Source organism: Rattus norvegicus, chromosome 9 (assembly GCF_021556685.1).
Source record: "Rattus norvegicus strain SHRSP/BbbUtx chromosome 9, alternate assembly SHRSP_T2T, whole genome shotgun sequence".
Taxonomy (NCBI): Eukaryota; Metazoa; Chordata; class Mammalia; order Rodentia; family Muridae; genus Rattus; species Rattus norvegicus.
Window position 1 is genome coordinate 107737332 of NC_141542.1, and position 19836 is coordinate 107757167.

At 46.7% G+C, this 19836-nt stretch overlaps 1 protein-coding gene across 44 annotated transcripts in view; it reads right to left on the reverse strand.

The window, feature by feature from the left end:
- Positions 1-19836, reverse strand: part of Hdac4 (histone deacetylase 4) — a 246647-nt gene that overhangs the window by 99225 nt on the left and 127586 nt on the right. For all 44 annotated transcript variants that reach the window (XM_087566912.1, XM_087566919.1, XM_087566928.1 and 41 more), the window contains 1 exon segment: positions 531-772. In XM_087566912.1, the coding sequence (XP_087423038.1) occupies positions 531-772 (242 nt within the window).

A 19836-nucleotide genomic window follows, 5' to 3' on the forward strand; every position in this document is an offset into this window, starting at 1 on the left:
GAGGTGTCCGTCACGTTTTGGCCTGTCTTCCTGCTGGCCATCTTCCTACATGTATTTTTAGAAAGTAGCTTTTATACCATGAGGTCCTGAGTTTCTTTAGGATGTGTGAGGCCTGGGACATTTGCAGCAGCCTTACAGTGAGGGCCACCTGGTTCCTGGGCCTTGACATTCTGTGGGTAAGACTGTGTGTGCCTTGGGGACAGAAGGAAGCACGTGCCACGTAGAGGGTATTTGGTTCTCAGGTCTTAGCATTCCATAGGTGATGCCAATCCTGAGAACAGAAGGAGCAGGTGTCGCCCAGAAGGGACCTGGTCCATGAGACCAGAAACTAGATGAAGGTCATCCATCTAGGGCACAGAGAGAGGAGCTATCACCTGTCTGTGCCTCAGCAACAGATGACACCATGCCAACCATGGGAGGAAGAGGCAGTGTCACCCAGAGGGTACTGGACTCACATATCTTAGCTCTCCACAGGTAAGCAGACCGTGGATGGAAGGACAAATGACACAGAGCCCAAGGCTGCTGCTCACCTTGATATGTTCATGCAGCTGTGCCTCATGCTGTCGGGACAACTGCTCATGCTGACGCTGGAACTCTGCAATGAGGATCTGCCGCTGGATCTGCTGCTTCTGCTTCAGTGCTAGGAGTTCCTGCTGCAGTTGCTGCTCCCGCAGTGCAGGTTCCAAGGGCAGTGAGAACTGGTGGTCCAAGCGCAGGTCCATGGGTACTGCTGCAGGGGCCACCTGCAGAGGCAGCGCTGTAGCCACGTCCACTGTAGAGAAAGCGCAACACAGAAGAGCGGGTCACTCCCTCAGCAAAGACCCTGAGGTCTGGGTCCCTTTTCCCTGTAAAGCCTAGATGCCCTATCACGGTGTGTCAGTGGTCCAAAGCACATCTGGTGTTCCTTGGCCAATGGCCTGACAGGCTCAAAGCACAAGGCTCAGAAATCCCAGGGCTGTGTCCTCAAGCACAAAGATCTAATGGCAATGAGAGATCTGACCAGGAAACATACTTGCATCAAGTGATTACTCCCCCACTGTTTGCCAAAATGGGAGGCCCCACTCTCAAAGAACCCCACTGCAGACCAAAGGCCCATATGATGTCATACTGAAAAGTCAATAAAGGGAAACTACAGTAAGAGCCTCCGCTAAGCCATGTGAGGAGCCAAGTGCTAGTACTTGGATGGACGAACCGCCTGTACTTTGCTTCTGCCCCTTCTCCAAATGAAGCCACTGCAGAGCTATGTATGAGCCTCAAGAACAGTGTGTGCCATAGAAGTGGTCCAGATAGACACTCGAGCGAAGAGCCTGTTGCCATGGTAAAATGAGCACCCTCTTGAAAAACATGTTTACCCAACCGACTGCAGCCAGTAAAGTGTGCTCCTGGTGGGCAGCATGAGTGTTCATCAGGGTGGTTTCTGTACTCACACTGTGCCAAGGACAGGCCACCGTAATTCTGATTTAAAGCAGAAGCCGAGTCAGTCTCAGTGCTTACAAAATTGATTCCAAATTAAAGTGAGAGAAACAATGTGGAGGAAAGTAAGTTTTAAATGACCAATGCAGGGCCAGAGAGAAGGCTCAGTGTGTGAGTAAAGACGCCTGCTACCACATCTGACACGTTCAGTTCAGTCTCTAGGACACATACAGTGGAAGTAGAGAACCAACTCTTGAAAGCTTCCTCTACTTTTACACGTGTCACAGCATGCATCACCTATTTACCCCCTCAAACGCACATATGCATGCACGCAAAATTTTAAAACACAATAAACAATAAAAGAATAAATTACCAACTTGATGAAGAAGCCCCACTCCTGCCAGCCCCTGGCTATAAGGTTCTGGTGGTTAGCATCTTATGAACCTGACTTTGATTAGAGTCCTTAATGTGGCCCTCCCATATCCCTGCTTGAGGCTAAACCTTTAGGGTCTTCTACCACAGATACAGGGTGGTCTTGAACCAAGAGCTCCCCTAAACCTTCCTCCGGGGTAAACTAATAGGCAATACTGAGCTCATAGACTTGAATAAGAAAGGTACCTGTTATTCTTGGTCCCCGGCAGTCCTGCAGCCACTCACACATAGCAAGTCTCAAAGCTGGCTTAGGTTACCAAATGACTAGATCTCTGGTTCCAGGAGTCTGCTTTGTCCATAGAGTAAGGCTGGGGAGAGCTCTAACAGTCACCAGAACCCTGGTGTTCCCCTGCAGAGAGTCCATAGGACCCAGAAGGGTGGGGTCAGCCACCATGCAGATCCTCTTGGGTTTCCTAATGAAAGTCACTGTCTTCCCATCAACAGGTTCTGGCTGCACACTAAATTCCCTCCTTTTTTTTTTTTTTTTTTTTGGAGCTGGGTATTGAACCCAGGGCCTTGCACTTGCTAGGCAAGCGCTCTACCACTGAGCTAAATCCCCAACCCCAATTCCCTCATTTTGAACTCACATATGTGATCCTATACTTGCCACTCTTGGTTAAATGTGACTGTCCTGTCTCAGGCTTTTTAGTGTGTCTCTGATTTCCTGGGGTAGGTTACATCATCTTTCTCAGACAGAGACACATGGGGTCCCTGGTGGGCTTGGTCTGTGACCACTTTATTTTAGAATGAGTTGATTAGGGGTGAAAATTAGCCTACAATCAATCACTCAGCTCTAAATTCTGAAGTGTCTAGTTAAACTGATAATTTGGCTTAAATAAAAACTCACAGAGAATTAATGAAACCATAGCACTGTCTCACAGCTTGCAAGCTGTCTTTTCCTGTGTGTTACCTCACTTGGCCCTGGGGGAGGGGACAGGTGTGACTCCTGTGATTTTGCTGACATGACTTATGATCTACATATTAACAAAGCTGTATCAAAGATACTGTGCACAAGAGCATGCCATCTGCCCATTTCTAATTTTCACAGAAGGGTACCATCAGGAATGCCTAGCAGCTCTTTCAAATATCATATATACAACCTTTCAAAGGGCCATTTGGGTTAACGTCAAGAACATGACAGGCCATATACAGGAATAGTTTAAGTGGAAACTTAAGGGTTCCTTGGGAAAGTCAGCTGTGTTGCACGGGGTTTTGCTGGGGCAAACACATTAAGGAGTGTTTTCCTGACGTGGACGCAGGTGAAAGAGGATGTTCTGCTAAGGAAGCACTGGAAAGGACGTGTGATGAAGGAGGCTTTGCTAACTTCAATGCATGTATTGGTCTGCCTTACATTGAGTAGTTGAGCTGCATTTCTCAGGACTCTCCATAGACAGAAATGCACCAAAAAACTTCTGGTGGTGTGCTGCAGTTTCCTGCCACTTCCGGGGACTCTGCTGGTTGGCAGAGTGATGTCAGCTGAGACAGATGCACATGCTGAAGCAAGTCACATGGAGGACATGTGATGTTTGCAGGGTATAAAATAGGACTCAAGAGAGTGAGGGAGGCAGAGCTTGGCTTGCTGGTACAGCTAGCTGTGTCACGCTTGTGGGCCTTGAGTCTTCCCTTCCCTGAGAGAGGCATAGCTAAGAACTTCTGAAATTCCTGCTGGCCCCTCCTGCTGACTCAGGTCAAGGCTGAGGCCTGGCTGTCTCTGCTAGGTCCTGTCACCAGTGTTGCTAACCCAACTCTACAGAAATGAACTGCTGGGTATCTGTGAAGTGTTTGCGAGCGGATCGAGCTGCTGCCACCTGCTGACCTGTGAACTTAACTGATGATTTCCAGACAACACCGATGGGAGTTACTCCAAAGAACCTTTCTAAACAGGTCTAACACCCACTCCTCAAATCCTTTCTTTTCCACTGCCTCTGGATGGTGGGCTACAAGGGAGGTTGAAGCACTTAAGAACCATTATTAAACATAGGACCTGAAAAAATCAAAGTTGCAGATAGTGGAGTTGGAGAGACGACTCAGAGATTAAATGCACCTGCTGCTCTTCTAAAGTTCAGTTCACAGCACCCACAGTAAACCGCTCACAACTACCCAAAATTCTAGATCCGAGAAATCCAATACGTTTATCTGGTCTCTGTGGGCACAGCTGGGGGTACTGAATGCTTAGGGACTGGCAGGGCAGGGTGTACAGAGGCGGCTGGGGGTGAGGAAGGCAGCTCCAGGTAGTGGCAAGCCTGAGCTGCCCAGTAGCTCCTCCTCAGTGGTAGGGTGGAGCTTGCCCACTGGAGCAATTTCCATAATAGCACTTCCCTGTTTCTGAGCTGGTCTTAAAGCATGTGACAAAGAAGCCACATTCACACTTGGTCCAATGGGTACTAAAGTGAGTGTTGTAACAACTAAAACTCTCTTTTCAGTCAGAGGTCCATTGTACAGCATTGAGTCTTCCTATTGCAAAACAGGCAGTATAGCTCCTGACCTACAGGTCAAGCTGGCCAGCCCCCTACCAAGGAATATAAAAGGCTCACTGGGTTCTCTGAACAACAGCCAGCATGAGTGACTGTAATGGGCATTCTGAAGGTGCTTGCCATGCACTGAACACAGCTTTATCTTAAACTAAAGCTGAGGCTAGGGTAAGGCAGAGCATATCACTTATGTTGAATTCTGTTGCATCTTCATTCTGTATGCTTGATTTACTAATGTTTTAATTCCTAAGGATTCTTTTGAAATCTGTATTTGAAGCTGTAACCTTGGGTTACTTGTAAGCCAGACTGGAGAGTGAGCAGTGTCACCATGCTTACCATACATGATGAACAAGCCTAAGACTGCTGTCCCCTCTTCACGCTGGCAGTACCATGCTTCCTGACCCACAGATATCTGAACTTCCTATACAAGTTCCAACCATCCTGAAGGTCAGTTTTTGCCCAGTCCTCTTTACATAGGAAGCATGGTGGCCAGTCTCCACTTTCTAACTTCTAGGAGCCCATGAGCTGAAGAGGAAGAAGCCAAGGGCTGGGCTTGTTCTTGGCTCTGTGATAACTACAAGTCTCCAGAGGGTACCTACACTGGAGGACTGAAGAGAAAGGGGCATTGTTCCCACAGCCCACACACCACAGAATAAATAAGACCCATGTGACAGTTCACTGAGACCCCTCTTCAAGTCCACAGTGGGCCTGGGCTCAATTGTTCTACATGAGGGGAGAGGGTGGTGCTGGGTGCCAGCACTGGTCCTCCAGTAAAGTCTGCCTCAGGGAGCTCCAAGAAGCACTCCCTTGTCACAGTAAGTGTTGGGAAGGACAGAAAGCCTGCCTTGGCCTGTATCCTGAAGTACTAATCCAAAGTCCACTCTTGGCTACAGAAGGTAGAAGACAGCAGAAGACCAAAGGCCCTCTGTTACCTGAGACTCACATCCATACCTTGTCATTGCTGTTGCTTCCTCTCAAATAAGGCCACCTTGGCAGATACAAGATGAACCCTGGAACCCACACAGGCAAGGAGACTCAGCCAAGGGCTCCTGAGAACATGGCCTGCTCATCCCCACAGCCATTATCAGGAGGCCAAGAAGCCTGGCTGTAGCCTGCTCAAGTGCCAGCTACAGACACCGAGGCCATGGTTCCCACTCACTCATGAGGGCATGGCATTGGGAGCTGTGACAAGAATGACTTGTGCTATTTCTGTATCAAAACCACTGGAAATGCCACAAGTTCTCAACAGAAGCTGTTGGTGCTTTTGACCTAAGGCTCTAGGAGAAGGAAACGAAATCCTCTCTTCTTAAAGAATACAGCATCAGAACAAAAATGCCTGTATGCTCAGGAATATTCTATGGAGGGGCTGAAAACTCCTCCATAGGCTGTGCTTTGAAACACTTATCAATACAATTGGGCTCATGACGTCAGTGAGGAGACAAAGCCCACATTCAGTGCTCAGAGGAGAAAGACGGGTGTACTGGGAGCAAGACCTCCTACAGGAAAGGCCTCCAGCTCTCCCTCCCAGATCCCAATTTCCATTACGTGGGTCACTCTTTTTTCCCTGACACTACTTCACGCCATCACACAGACACAGAATGAAAGCAGCACTGTTCAGGAAACATGCCAGAGTCGAGGGTCGCCTCCATAAAGAATAACTCATTCAGCTCCAGGGAAAAATAATAGATATTTCAACTATGTAACCATAGCTTCCTCTCATTGACATTTGCCTGTATGGGGGTAGGGGGAGAACAAGAGTGGGAGGAAGGAGCGTGAGGGCACTGGCTGTGCAGAACTTGAATCTTGCAATATGGCATGTTATCCACAACCAAGGGAATAGTCATCAAGGAAAAGGCAAGAAGGAACATAGGTACTTAGCGGAGTCCCAGATTCTCTCTCACAGTGTCCCTGGGAATGCCACATACCTAGCAAGGTTAAACACACTTGGGCCTAACTTTCTCTTGCTTCTTTGTGGCATGGGCAGTCCAGAAGGTATAGTCTGGTTAGAATAAATGCAGTGTTTATGAGTGAAGTCCAACAGCAGGTGACAAGCTAAGGTGGACAGGTCTTTGGAGTCCAAATTTTTGGGACAAATAATCATTGCCTTATCTGGGGCAAGCATATGAGTGATGCCAAGAAGCAAGGTCTACCCAGCACTGTCTGGTGGGCACTCCCACAGACTGCCTACATCCAGGAAAAAAGCTGTTCAGTATTATCGCTCTTCTACCTGCACCACGGCCACTCTAGGACTCAGGTGCAGCTGAGCAGCCTCTGAGAAAGCAGTGTCCTAGGCGACTGGGGTAGGAGGGCAAGGAGTAGGAGGGGTGATATGGGTCAAAACATACCCACATGCTTGCTTGGGTATCTGGTCCACAAGCAAACAGGAAGCCAGCCATAGAAGTTTTAAAGGTCTTAAAGGTCCACCTGCTCCTACATGGCCAGGCAGCATGGTCTCCTGCACAGCTTCTTACCCAAGTTTGCCTTCTCTAACTTCTTCTGGCCTAACTCCCACAGAATTCTCCCATCACCTTTGGCATACTTCTTGTTCTAGCTTTCTTCTCCTTCTGCAGGAGCTCAGGGCCAATCTGACTTGGAAAGGAAGCACGAGAGGCAAACCTGCACCTGTGGCACCTTGGCTGTGGGTAGCCCTCCAGATGGAAAGTTATGCCATCAGAAATGTGAAGACACTCAAGATCCATATCTTGCTGCTGTGTCTGTCACTGAAAACGGGAAGCCATCAAGTCTGGACCCTGTGCCATGACTTCTTTTTCTCCTGATGTTCTGAGACTGCCTTCTTGGGCTCCCTAGCCTGTGCATAGACCTCACTGGCCCCTCAGTGCAGAGTCCTGTACTCCAGACAAGGGACACTTCTCATAGGTATGTCAGGGTCATTCTGGATCAAGTAATTGGCACCACCTTTTCTTCTGGAACTTTGAATGCATGACAATGAGTCTCCTGTAATAATCCTTTAACTTTCTTTCCCATTTTCCTATCTCTCTTTTTTCTTATACCCAGTGAGATTTCCTAAAATGTATATCCTCACCTTTTGAAGTTTATCATTACTCCTGCTATTCTGATAAACCACAGAGTCACATTCAAAGACCAACAGCTCCTGCACGTTTGTTAACCAGATCCACAGCCTTTGGGGTATGGAACAGCTCAGGTGTATCATCGGCAGTGTTCTTTTCTCCGAAGTCACTGCTTCTCAGTCTGGCCTGGGGCTACCTGTCTCAGGGGGAACAGAACTGAATGGATTCTCACACCGAGGGCATCAGTCAGGGAGTTCCCGGCTTGGTGCCTAAGGCCTCTGCTTCCAGGCCACCTTCTCTCTCTTAAGAGAGGTCTGTTGCTATTTTAGCCCTGCAGAATGAAGGCTGAGCCTTGGAGGCACCTGGCAGACATCATGAACACAGTGACCCAGGCCTCTGTTCTAGTTATACATACAACTCCTCACCTTGACTTTGTCTCCAGGCAGAAGACCTTTGGGCCATAGTCTGCAGCAAAGAACCTTTGATGGACACCTTTAGAAGGGACACAGCCATGCAGCACTGCAGAGGGAAGGGCTCTTCTGCCTCCTTATAAGCAGACTGCTTGCCTCCACTTCTTTTCCTGAGGGAAAGGCACTCTGTGGTATCACCTAGTCACTCTAGTATTCTAGACAGGGATCTGCTAGACAAGCTGAGGTTCCCAAACCTACTTTCCACCTTCCAAGCTGTGGTCCATGTGCCCCTCTCACTCTTGCTGCTTACAACCCTTTGTTAGAGGTTCGTTCATTTTTAAGAGTGTGGAGGACAATTGCAAAAGAACGCAAAGCAAGGCCAGTGAGATGGCTTAGGAGATGTGAAGACCAGAGTTCTAGCCCCAGAGCCCACATGGTGGAAAGAGTGAACTAACTTGCACTATGGGCATGTAGGCTAGCACACAAGCACTCACACACACACTCACACTACGCACGCACGCACGCACGAGTATACAAAATAACTGGTTTTTCAGAGTATAGAAAGCAGAGAGAACTGTGCAATGGACCCCTCACCTGGTCCTTCTCATACTTTCTATGCACCTATCTATACATCTTTCTTCACACCATTTTAATACATACACGCCCGACAAAAGTCTCTGGAAGATTCTTATAGAACACTAAGATACTGTCAGCATATCCAAGTAAGTTAGTAAGAATTCCATGCTATCATGTGACCAGAAAGTCACCCCACTCTTCATCTCAAAAATGGATTTTTCACTGTTTTTGAATCAGGACCCAGTAAGGTCAGGCACTGCCAGAAAACTGTATCTCTCAAAGATACTGTCATCTGCCAGCACATGTGAAGGATTCCCCACACACACACTCACACCCACACACACCTCTCATGAACACATGCCAGCTACAGACTGGCTACCTGCCCTGAAGCTCTACTGATGACGCTTGCCTGGATCAATGAACTCCCTGCCCTGGCTTTCTGCCAAGTGGGATATGTTCTTAGGGCCTGGCAGATCTGGCTATGATTTTCCAGCAAGAGCCCGGGAAGCTAGGAGACTGGTGGGGCAGCCCAGGTGGGTGTCAGCAGCTAAGCATGGCTGTTGCTAGCAGCACCCTTCTGGGTCCATGGTTGCTTCTTCGAGTTCCCTGGGTTCTTTCTACAAATGTTCTCTGCCTTGTTACTCTGACTAGAGGGTTTTATAAGAAGGGAGGACAAATACTTGCCTCTTTCTTTCTTTCTTTCTTTCTTTCTTTTTTTTGCCAAGTTTCAAAATTAATCAATCAGTCTTCTAGTGTAGGCGGTGTATCCTAATGACGTGAGTCTCTCTTACCTACAGATCTCACAGATACTCAAATAGTCCTGTCTGCAGTCACAGGGAGTCTTGGGGCTGTCCTAAAGTTTTCAGAACAGTTCTATTATGATGGGACATGATGGCCTGTTCTGGCTCTTATAATTTTCTTGACCCTTATGTAGGTCATTGTTTAGTAATTAGCCTTGGCTGTTAAAATTCATGCTACTATGGGTTGGACATATGGCGTATTATGTTCTTATTGTTATTCTTGTACATTTCTAAAGTGAATGAAATTATACACATGTGTTTCGACCTCCATCTTGCCTTGGCACTTGAGAACACAAAACTTATTAAGACCATTACTGAAAAGTACTGAAGAGCCCTATCTAGACTCTACTCAAAATTCTGACTTATCTGCAATATCCTTTCCCAAAGATGTCTGAAATGGAATTACAATTATTTATTGTGCATCTGAGCATATAGATGCAATTGTATGAAGAAGTTACAGTGGAAAAGTCAAAGGCACCTTCCAGGGCAAACATCTAAGAATGTTTTGCACCAAGTGGGCACAACACAGTGGCAGGGCCTGAGCCTCACAGGCAGGAGGTCTTCTGTACCCGCTTTCTCTGCCTCAGTGCAATGCTTGTAGGACACGCCCAAGAACGTTGTTAGTAATTCATCAGGACAGAAACCATGCTTGAGAAAGGAAATAGAGAAGGTATAGACAGAGGATACCCTGTGGCATTTACTTCTCAGTAACCAATCTGTAGAGAAAGGTATTGTGGGTGCAGATATGGGGAGGCACACAAATGGGCAGGAGAGACACGCCATACACAGCCTCTGCTGTCTATATTCTCTAAGCTGAGCTTTCAGTGCATGGTTCTGGAAGGAAAAGGCAACATTCTTTTCCTAGGCACCGACTAACCCCATGTTTCTTCTTTAGATGGGAAGGTAAGCTAGTGTCCAGTCCTCTGAGAGAGAGGTTCTGCTCCAAGTGGGAAACCAGAAAGCTGCTCGTGCAGCTCCTTTCCTTCCTGGTATCTTGGTCTGTATCAGGCCTATAGGCTGCTCTGCTGGATACACAGGAGCCCATGGAGTCAGCGCAACTGTACCCTATCAGACAAGTGGGAAATGCTGAAACAGCTTGTCTAAGTAAGTTGCTTATCCTAGCTAGTGATTGCCAGGCCTAGAAAAAGCCCTGGTATACATAGTTGGCATCAGCCCAGGGAGACCCAGGTTCAGGAACCAAGCCAAGGCCGAGGTCTCATCTCACTGCAGCCAGCTAGTCTCTGGGGACCCCCACTACACTGACAGAATCTGGGAACCCTGCAGCCAGAGAACCTGTACTTTGGAACTGACATTCTACCACTACATACATTCCTTTCAGCAGAAATATTCAGATATATGATTTTCACACACACAGATACACAGACACACAGACACACACACACCTCTGCTGTCATATGTAAAATGCTCTCTTGGTAGTGTAGGAGGATGAAGAGAAGTAGAATGGAGGTCTCCTTCACATGCCTGGCTGAACCAGAGCTCATGGTCTGGAAGCACACAGTGAAATAGCCTCTGTGAGTCTGGAACTCACTGGCCACACAAAGGAAACCGGCTCTACAGAACAGCGTGTAGCCTCTATCCAACAGTCTGTGTACTTGACAAGTTCAAGCAGGAGGTCCCTGCACCCCAGCGGCAACAAAGATCATGAAAATAGGAAACTGAATGCACCAAGGTTCACTGAGAAGGTACTTATGGTGTGGAAGGCTCTAGAACAGAGTAAAGACCTTGAGCAAATAGCTGGAGTAAGAGGGAGGGGTCAGTAGGCTCTTGGCATCTGGACACTGCTGCTGACCAAAGAAATCTGCCAACATTGCTGCCCTTACAACTTCCTGTCTCGGTAAAAACAATACCCAAGACCCTGGATATATGCTCACAAAGGTGCTGATGACTGCCCAATCCCAGGTCCAGCACGAGGGAGCTGGCTTTTCTTTCGCCTAAGTTTCTCCTCTGCAGCCTCCATGGAAGGCCCTGAGTGCTCCAGGGAAGTCTTGGCATGCTTTGCTCAACCTCAGAGGTCCACAGCTGCTTGGGAGTCCCGTGTGTCATACCACACCCCAGCCTCCACAGTGAGGGGGAACATGGAGAGGCTCTCCTTTCTAATCCACCCACCTACTTCCCTGTATACTCAGTCTTCCCGCCTGGCTATCCCACATGGCAGGAAGGGGGAGGCCAGCATATGTCTCAGTCTTGGGATTCAGGTTCCAGAGTTAGGTCTTATATCTGCCAGAATTCTGGAGAGGCAAGATTTAAAAAAATCAGTGGCTTAAAGTTTTCTAAGTGGAAGATACATACCATACAGAAAACACAACCAAGTGGGAAAAAATGCAACACAACATTAAGATGTCTCAAAGAAACCACAGAGCCACCCAAACAAAGGCCACACACCCGCATGTGTAGGTGAGCTCTTCCTATAGAGCGACCATGGAAACAGGAACTAGAATACTGGCTCACCTCTGGGACAAAGAGAACAGTTGAAACATTAGTGCAGAAACACATTGACACACGTGGCCAGAAGCCAACAAGCTGCAATCTGATGGGAGCCCCAAAGTTTGGAACACAAAAGCTATGAACAGTATCCATTACAAGACCAACCACCTTCAGCAGATAAATCTCAAGAGTACAGAACAAAGTAGCAAGGCAGAGCCTATGGATTAACCAGGTTTGTGACATGTGCCAGCAACGCTGCAGATGGTCCCTGGGCCCGGGGGCAAACAGCTATTTCTAGATACCCCCAGGGACAGATAAAAACTGAGTGAACATTTGATATGATCTAAGCATAAAAATGGTATTAATGGTGTCGTACTCACATTGGAAACAAAAACCCTTGGTGGTCATGGTAGCACTTGGTGGGCAGAGGCAGGAAAATGACTGAGTTCTAGGTCAGTTCTGCCAAGATATCAAGTTCCAGAGCAGCCAGTGCTACATCAGAATCTCTGTTAAATAAACAAACAAGCAAACAGATATGCATGTGAAAGAGACAGCTCACTGTATAAACCTGCTTGCTGGCAAGACTGATGACCTGAGATTGGTACCCAAAACCCACAGTGGAAGAAAAGAACACACACACACACACACACACACACACACACACACACACACACACACTCTCTCTCTCTCTCTCTCTCTCTCTCTCTCTCTCTCAATCTCTCTCTCTCTCTCTCTCTCTCTCTCACACACACACACACACACAAATAAATCAATTCTTGGAAAATACAGGACAATGTAGAAACTTGTATGTGACAGTAAGACTATAGATTCCTAAGTTAGAGGTATATCAAGAAATTAAACAATTTCGGAATGTTGCAGGATATTTGATCACATTGTGAACTTCAAAATTATCTTGTTTACTGGAAAAACCTGTTTCTAGTTGTGGTGTGGCTTAGCCTTAGCACACACCTTTAATCCCTCTGGCTAGAATACAAATGCGCTTTAACACACCTCTTCAATCCCAAACAATGAAGGTACAGTTTGTAGAAGGAAGCATCCATGTTGAAATCGATGTCTAATTGAGTGGCAGACAAAGTAATGAATCAGAGAAAGATCTGACAGAATAGTATATGCCAACTCTCATGAGAAGAGAGAGGAAAAGGAAGCTACTCGACGGGCAGTGCTGGGAGAGAGGAGGCAGTTTTACAGGGATAGTTGTATAGAGACAGGTTGCAGAGAGAGAACAAGCCAGGCACAGGAGAAGACAGGATGAGCCAAGAATGAGAAGAAGCCAAAAGACTAGAACAGAATGCCAAAGTTAGTATTAGACTAAGCAGAGCAATTCAGGAACAACAGAGAGAAGCCAGACTGAGTCAGAGTGGAGCGGTTTTGAGCCAAAACAGCTGCACTGACCAGCCAGCAAGAGCTCAGAACTATAAAGGAAGGGTGAGCTTATTCAGCAGGAAGACTCAGAGGCTAAGAACATTCTAGGGCTAGATAAGGCTATACAGAAGCTAGACGCTTCCAGGACTAGGCCTAGGTAAACCTCTGAAATGACAATTACTACAAGAGAAATAAAGGTTACGTTTACATCAGAACAAATGCAAAACAGAATAAATACATGAGTGAAGAGAGAAACATGCATTGTGTGCTCACATAACAAGTTAAAAAACAAAAACAGGTTGGGGATTTAGCTCAGTGGTAGAGCGCTTGCCTAGCAAGCGCAAGGCCCTGGGTTTGGTCCCCAGCTCCGAAAAAAAGAAAAAAGAGAAAAAAAAAAAAAAGAAAAAAGAAAAACAAAAACAAAAACAATGGATTCTCTGAAATGACTAAGATGCAGACAAATCCAGATAACAAGGATTCAGAAAATAAAGAAAAGTCACAAATTAAAAGGTAAGAGACAAGCAGTGCCACAAGAGACGTGTGGTAATGTGTGAGCACGCCGCGTGCTGGGGCTCAGGCTTCATCTCAGGCACGTATGCTTTCATTTACATACATTCATACATATGTACATACATACAGAAATATTATAGACTAAAAAAACCAGTTCAGATATGACAGTGATTTAAAGCAATGCACTTCAGAGTCTACGTCAAATAGGCACACTTCTAAAAACATAACATTCTAAGTTGCTAAGACGAAACTGGTCAAATTAATTCTATACTATCATCATAAACTGAGACAATATTTCAACACCTTGCCACAAAAATCATTCTCAAGGGCTTCCTGGCAAAGTACCAACCAAGGGCTCACTCATCTTAAACAATTCTTCAAAGAAATACCAAATGTGAGCCCTAGTTCACCCTACCAGGAGCAGAAAACCCCATCACAGAACTAGACAAAGGCACTGTGGAAACAACAGAAAGATCATGGTCTCTGCCACAAAATTCTCAAATGACATTAGTCAGCTTGCCCCAGTCATCTATACAGAAGATAATAGACTCACTCAAGAGAGCTAAAACAAACAGCAGTTCACACTGAGGACACGCTGAAATCAAGTTGTGATTCTGTAACTATGAGCACAAGACAAAGCTAGGGAAAACCACTTTCCATAAAACCTCAGCAAGCACAGAGTTCAGGTTGCAGAAAGCAGTAGACATACTCCCTGGAAGCTGATGGGAGCCTCGGAAGATCACTGTGAGGGAGACAACAGACTTAAGGACACTGGCACAGACGGCTATTTCTGAGGATAGGCACATGACTGTCTCTACTCACTACCGACCACAAAGAATTCTACGTGTACCCAAGCTCAAAGTGGAAACTGAAGACTTTCACAGAATGTTATTGAAAACAACCCAGTATTTCTGGATGTACTCAAGATGTAGAATGAGGTCTTTACCATGACATAAACATTAGGCCAGCCCACTGGTCCTGATGAGCAGGCCAGCCTCAGAAGGTCCCAGATACATGCCAAGGCAGTAGGATTTCTACTGCTCTGATAAATCATGACCAAAACCAACCTATGAAGGAAAAGTGTATTTCTTCATCATACAGCTTATAGTCTGTCACCCAGAAGCTAAGGCAAGAACTGAAGCAGAGGCCATGGAGGAGAGCTGCTTATTGTCTTGCTCCTTTTGGCTTGCTCAGCCTGCTTTCTTAGAGAACCCAGGACCATCTTCTGCTCAGGGCTGGCACCACCCACAATGAACTGTGTGCTAGCTACCACACCAATCACTAATTAAGAAAGTGCACTACGGATGTGTTTACAGGCCGATTCACAAGCATATTCTTAACTCAATCCCTTTTTCCATTACTCAACCAACCAGCATAGTAGCTCTTAACAAAGGACTGCCCTCCGCATAGTCATGCTCTGTAGGGTAGCATGACTGAAAGATCAGAGAGAAGACCCTCAGATGAGAGGAGAAGCAACAGGCCTAGCCACCATCACAGTAGTCTGGTGCATCATTTCATGCGCATCTGGTTTCACAGCTACACCTCTGATAATCCCAAGTGCTGCAGAAGCACTGAGCTGTGCAATGGGATGTGGGGCCTTCTAGAAAGCACTTGTTCTCTCCTTTAGAACTTAGTTTGGATTCTAGGACCCAATGCTGTGGCTAGGGTTTATACAGCAAAAGCTTATAATTGTCACACCTGAGTGACAATGGGAGTGAGGAATGGAAGGAGCAGATTGCTCTTGTGGGTTAATGCCATCTAGCACTATCCCTGGAATCTTCCAGCTTCATTTAAACACACTTTCTCACAGAACACACAATCATATTTAGTTTCTACTTTGTACTCTATATTGGGTGAAATTACATCAATTGATTCTTTTACAGCCTTATTGTATAGCCTGCTCACAATACAATTCATGTGTGTTAGATGTGCAGTTTACTGATTTTTGGTATGTATATATAAATTTTATTTTAAATCAACCTATTTGAGATTAATTTGAATAAAAACTTCCAAAAATATAAATAAGCATATTTTCCCTGTATCCTACTTTGTTATAAACACAAACCTCTATCACAGTCAAAATTACCTATCAATAAACCCAGAACTCTGTCTCTCACAGTAAAAACCACCAAGTAATACCACTCCCTATAACCTCCTTGCTAGGCTTAGTAAGACACAAAAATGGAGTGCACAGCACTAAGGAGAGAGAAACGCCAGCAAACTGGCCCTGGAGTGTGCCATAGCTTCCTGTCCCTATCTTACCTCCCAGTGTGCTGAATTGCCAGCTGGAGTCCCTCACCAGCTCCCTTGTGCTGAGTTCTCTGAAGCAATGACCTTAGTTACTCACAGCTAATGCTGCAAAGACAGGACAGACTCCTCAGCAGGAGGCTGCAGTGCCACAGCCTCTCCCAGCATCAGTGAAGCCCAGAGGTTGTTCCCCAGAACCATAAAGAATTTTAAATTAAATTAAAAAATAAAGCAAAGCATCCCAGGCAGGGACTCATTCTTCTGCCTCTGCTTACACGGACACACCATTCAAGTGTAAGTCCCGGGACACTATCCCTAGACTCTGTATCTTCAGATCTCTTCAGGGACTGTCTATAAAATCTGAGGAGCAATAAATTGGAAATAAGCACAGGCAATGAATATGCTGCCACTGACAAATGGCACTAGGGCTGGACTGCTGTTTGGAAGTGCTGGCCCTCCTCAGCCTGGCACCCCAGTCATCAGTGGCCCTTCAATGTGCAGACTTCTCAGAGACCCTGGAGCAAGCTCTAGGGGCCAGTGGGGGCATGTATGGCTGCTTGATCCACTGAAGCTTCAATCTGCAGCTCCAGCCACTGCTCTTAAAAGGAATGGCTACAGCTGACTGAAAACAGGCGTCTTTTGAAGCTATGAGAAGATAACAGGAGTCCCAGCAAAACTGAGGTGACAAGTTCAAAGGGCTTGTTCCCCTAGCCTCCTGGACAGGATTTTGCTCTCCACACATAAAGAGCTGCTTTGGGTAAAAGACTCAGTGGTGGCACCAATCCTACCTGTCCCTGAACTTCATTCTGAGGGCAGTAGGAAAATATATCCTAAGGAAAGGCAGCCACAAGGTTCTGAAAGCTGGCAAGGAGATGGCCAGCCGAGGGCTAGCTGCAGGCGGCTGGGAGGACTAGCTGTGTGAGCTCTGCATGCCCTCCTCCTGTTCCCTCTAGCTGGAAAGCTCTGTTCTGTCCCGAGAGCTTCAGACTTGGTGCTGCATGACTGCTGACATGAATCGGGGTACTGAGGCCGGGCAGAACAGCTGCCAGAGCTTTAGACCGGATATGAGTCTAGGGAAGGAGTGGAAAGGGTCCTCCCGAAGCGGAGAGAGAAGGCCCCACCCATTATATCTACCATGTGAGAGGGCTGATAACCATGATTTGCCCCACTTGCTAGAGTTTAAGATCGTGGTCTCTTCGGATCACACTTGAGAAAAAAACTCAAGTTTGAAAATAGAACCAACTCCAAGAAAAAAAATGCTTCCTGGAGCCTTTGGGGCTTCCTGTCTCCAGTCCAAATACTGCCTCCTGGTGTACCATTTGCTGTTCCTCCAGCAACCCTATGCACTTACAGGCTCAAGATTCAGCTAAAGGGTCTATGTCACTCTCTGCGGATCCTCAGAAGCCAGGCATATGATGTTGCCAGAGTCACAGAGAACATAACAGGAAGAAAGGGGTAGAAGGCTAGTGTCCAACCAAGTCCAGCATACTCATCTTTAGGTGACACAGACCCACCCACAGTGTCATGAGCAAGCTTTGCAAAGATGTAACAGGAGCAAACAAACGTCTGAGCTTAGGGGAAGTACCAGGGGCTACAGAAGGCAAGAGAGCAAGAATGCATGGACAGAGCCAGCACTGGCAGATGAGATAAACAGGTACACAAAGGACTGGTGCCACGGATTCAAACCGCAGAGCTGCTACTACAGTGGTCTCATCCAGCCTTCCAGGTCTATGCCAGACTATCCGTGCCTTCCCCAAGCCTCCACGAAGAACTGACCAAAATGAATTTCAGAGAAGCCAAAAAACTTCCAAACACACACAGCTTGATTCCTCCTCTCCAAACTCATGTTGGTATTAGTTTCGCGCGCGCGCGCGCGCGCGCGCGCGTGTGTGTGTGTGTGTGTGTGTGTGTGTGTGTGTGTGTGTTTGGGGGTGTGGGGGCAGGCTGGCTCTGCAGAGGACCAAAGCCCTCCTAGAGGTCTCAGAGCGGCTCTCCCAAGATTAGACTAACCAACTTGAAAGAAGGTGTCGTGCCTCTCCATATTGCTCTTACCTTGTGTACTCCTGTGGATGAAGCAGAAGAACCCAGCCAGAGGCTAGCACCATGCTCTTGGGCTTCCAGCCTCTGACATACAAAACTAAAGTAAACTCTCTTTTGTAAAGTACCCAGCTGTGATAGTTTGTATATGCTCAGCCCAAGGAGTAGCACTATTAGGGGGTGTGACTTTGTTGGAGTATTTGTGTCACTGTGGGTGTGGGCTTTAAGACCCTCATCCTAGCTGCCTGGAAGTGAGTATTCTGCTAGCAGCCTTCAGATGAAGAGGTAGAACTCTCAGCTCCTCCTGCTCCAGGCCTGCCTGGATGCTGCCATGTTCCTGCCTTGATGATAATGGACTGAACCTCTGAACCTGTAAGCCAGCCCCAATTAAATGTTGTCCTTAAAACATCTGCCTTGGTCATGGTGTCTGTTCACAGCAGTAACACCCTGACTAAGACACCAGCCTTAGATATTCTGTCACTACAACAACACATCCTCACACGGATGCATGCACTACAGAGTGCAGCCCACGGGCCTAAACATGCTGCACGAGAACCACAAGCAATGAGACAGGCAGAAGCGGCTGCACAACCACCAGAACAGGAAAGTGCTTAACACATTCTGAATATATGTGAACAGCTATAAAATAAGCATAGCGCATCACAAGTCTTATAAATCGTTTAAAGTTGAACACAGAAAACAACTGCTGTCCTCTACATGTTAATAGTAATGCCTACATGAATAAATAAGTAATAGTAAAAACAACCACCACAGAACTTCGGGGGTGGGGTAAAAATAAAAGAGTGTTCACAAAACACTACTAAGTTCTTCATGCAGTGTTAGGAAGAAAAGGAACGAAGCAAGGGGGTCCCTAAGAAGGAGTTCTCAAGAGAGGCCCAAGAACTCTAACAGTTCCACCAACAAACTACAGGTATCTGCTTGTTCCATGAAAGCAAGGGACAAAAAAAGAACAAACAGAAGGCAAGCACATGGGAGGGGTTACTGGGAGGTTCCTTGGTTGACCAGAGGCTGCCAGGGAATGCCTGGTCATGTCATTCTGTGTACCCCCTTCCACCCCCAATTACTTTCCCTGCATGCTGTCAACAGCACACAGAAGCCCTTCAACCAGGAGAGCAGTCACTTCCACGTGTACCTGGCAGTATTCTTAAATGTCCTCTTGCCAGCCAGTTGCCACAGATGGCGTCATTTTGGTAGTGCATTTTTTTCCAAAATGCTTACCAAACAACAAACATAAATTTAGTTCTGATGATTTTGCAGACATCTAAGGAACAAAACGGTCTTTATAAATCATTTCCAAGAATTTCTGTCAACACAGAAAAGTTTACTAACCAGGGTACCCCAAATTTGACTTAGACAGAACACAGTTCTCCTCTCCCAGAGGCTATGTACAACAGTTCTGACTAGCTGTTTGAGGGGCTCCTAGAGACACATCAACCCTGACAGTGATTTTATTTGGAAGGGAGCAACTAGTGGGTCTGGAGACTAGAGCCCTGCACAGGGTAGGCGCTGCTCTGCCTGCGTCAAGTCCTCTATGCTGGCTGTGACAGCATGGGTCTGCCTGGAGATGACCAGCCATCTGGGCTGCTCTACTGAACAATGAAGTCAGTTAGATCTCCCCTGCTGCCTACTTCAGAACTACCCTCAAAGTCCTTGGAATACCCTTTTAATGTTCCTAATTTGTTCAATATCCCCAAGAAGAAACTACCTTATAAAAGTAGAAGACTTGCAAGCACGTATAAGAAAGCTAGATAAGCCTGGTGTGGTGGGTGAGCACTGGGGAAGCATACACTTCCTGGAAACTATATACCATCAGGACCTACCACCAAAAGACAGTAAATTGCCCCATACTGTCATGTGTACATGCTACTACCAAAGACAAGCAGAACCTCCAGAAATGAAATGATGAGGGAGCAGAACCATGCCCTGGAGACTTTGGTGTGATGATGTTATAAACAAGGTATTATTGGGAAGAAATTCTAAGAGCACACAATTACACAGAAACATGCAAACCAGCACTGTATTATTGATCACGGACTCACCCATGGCCACAGCCATGCTCACA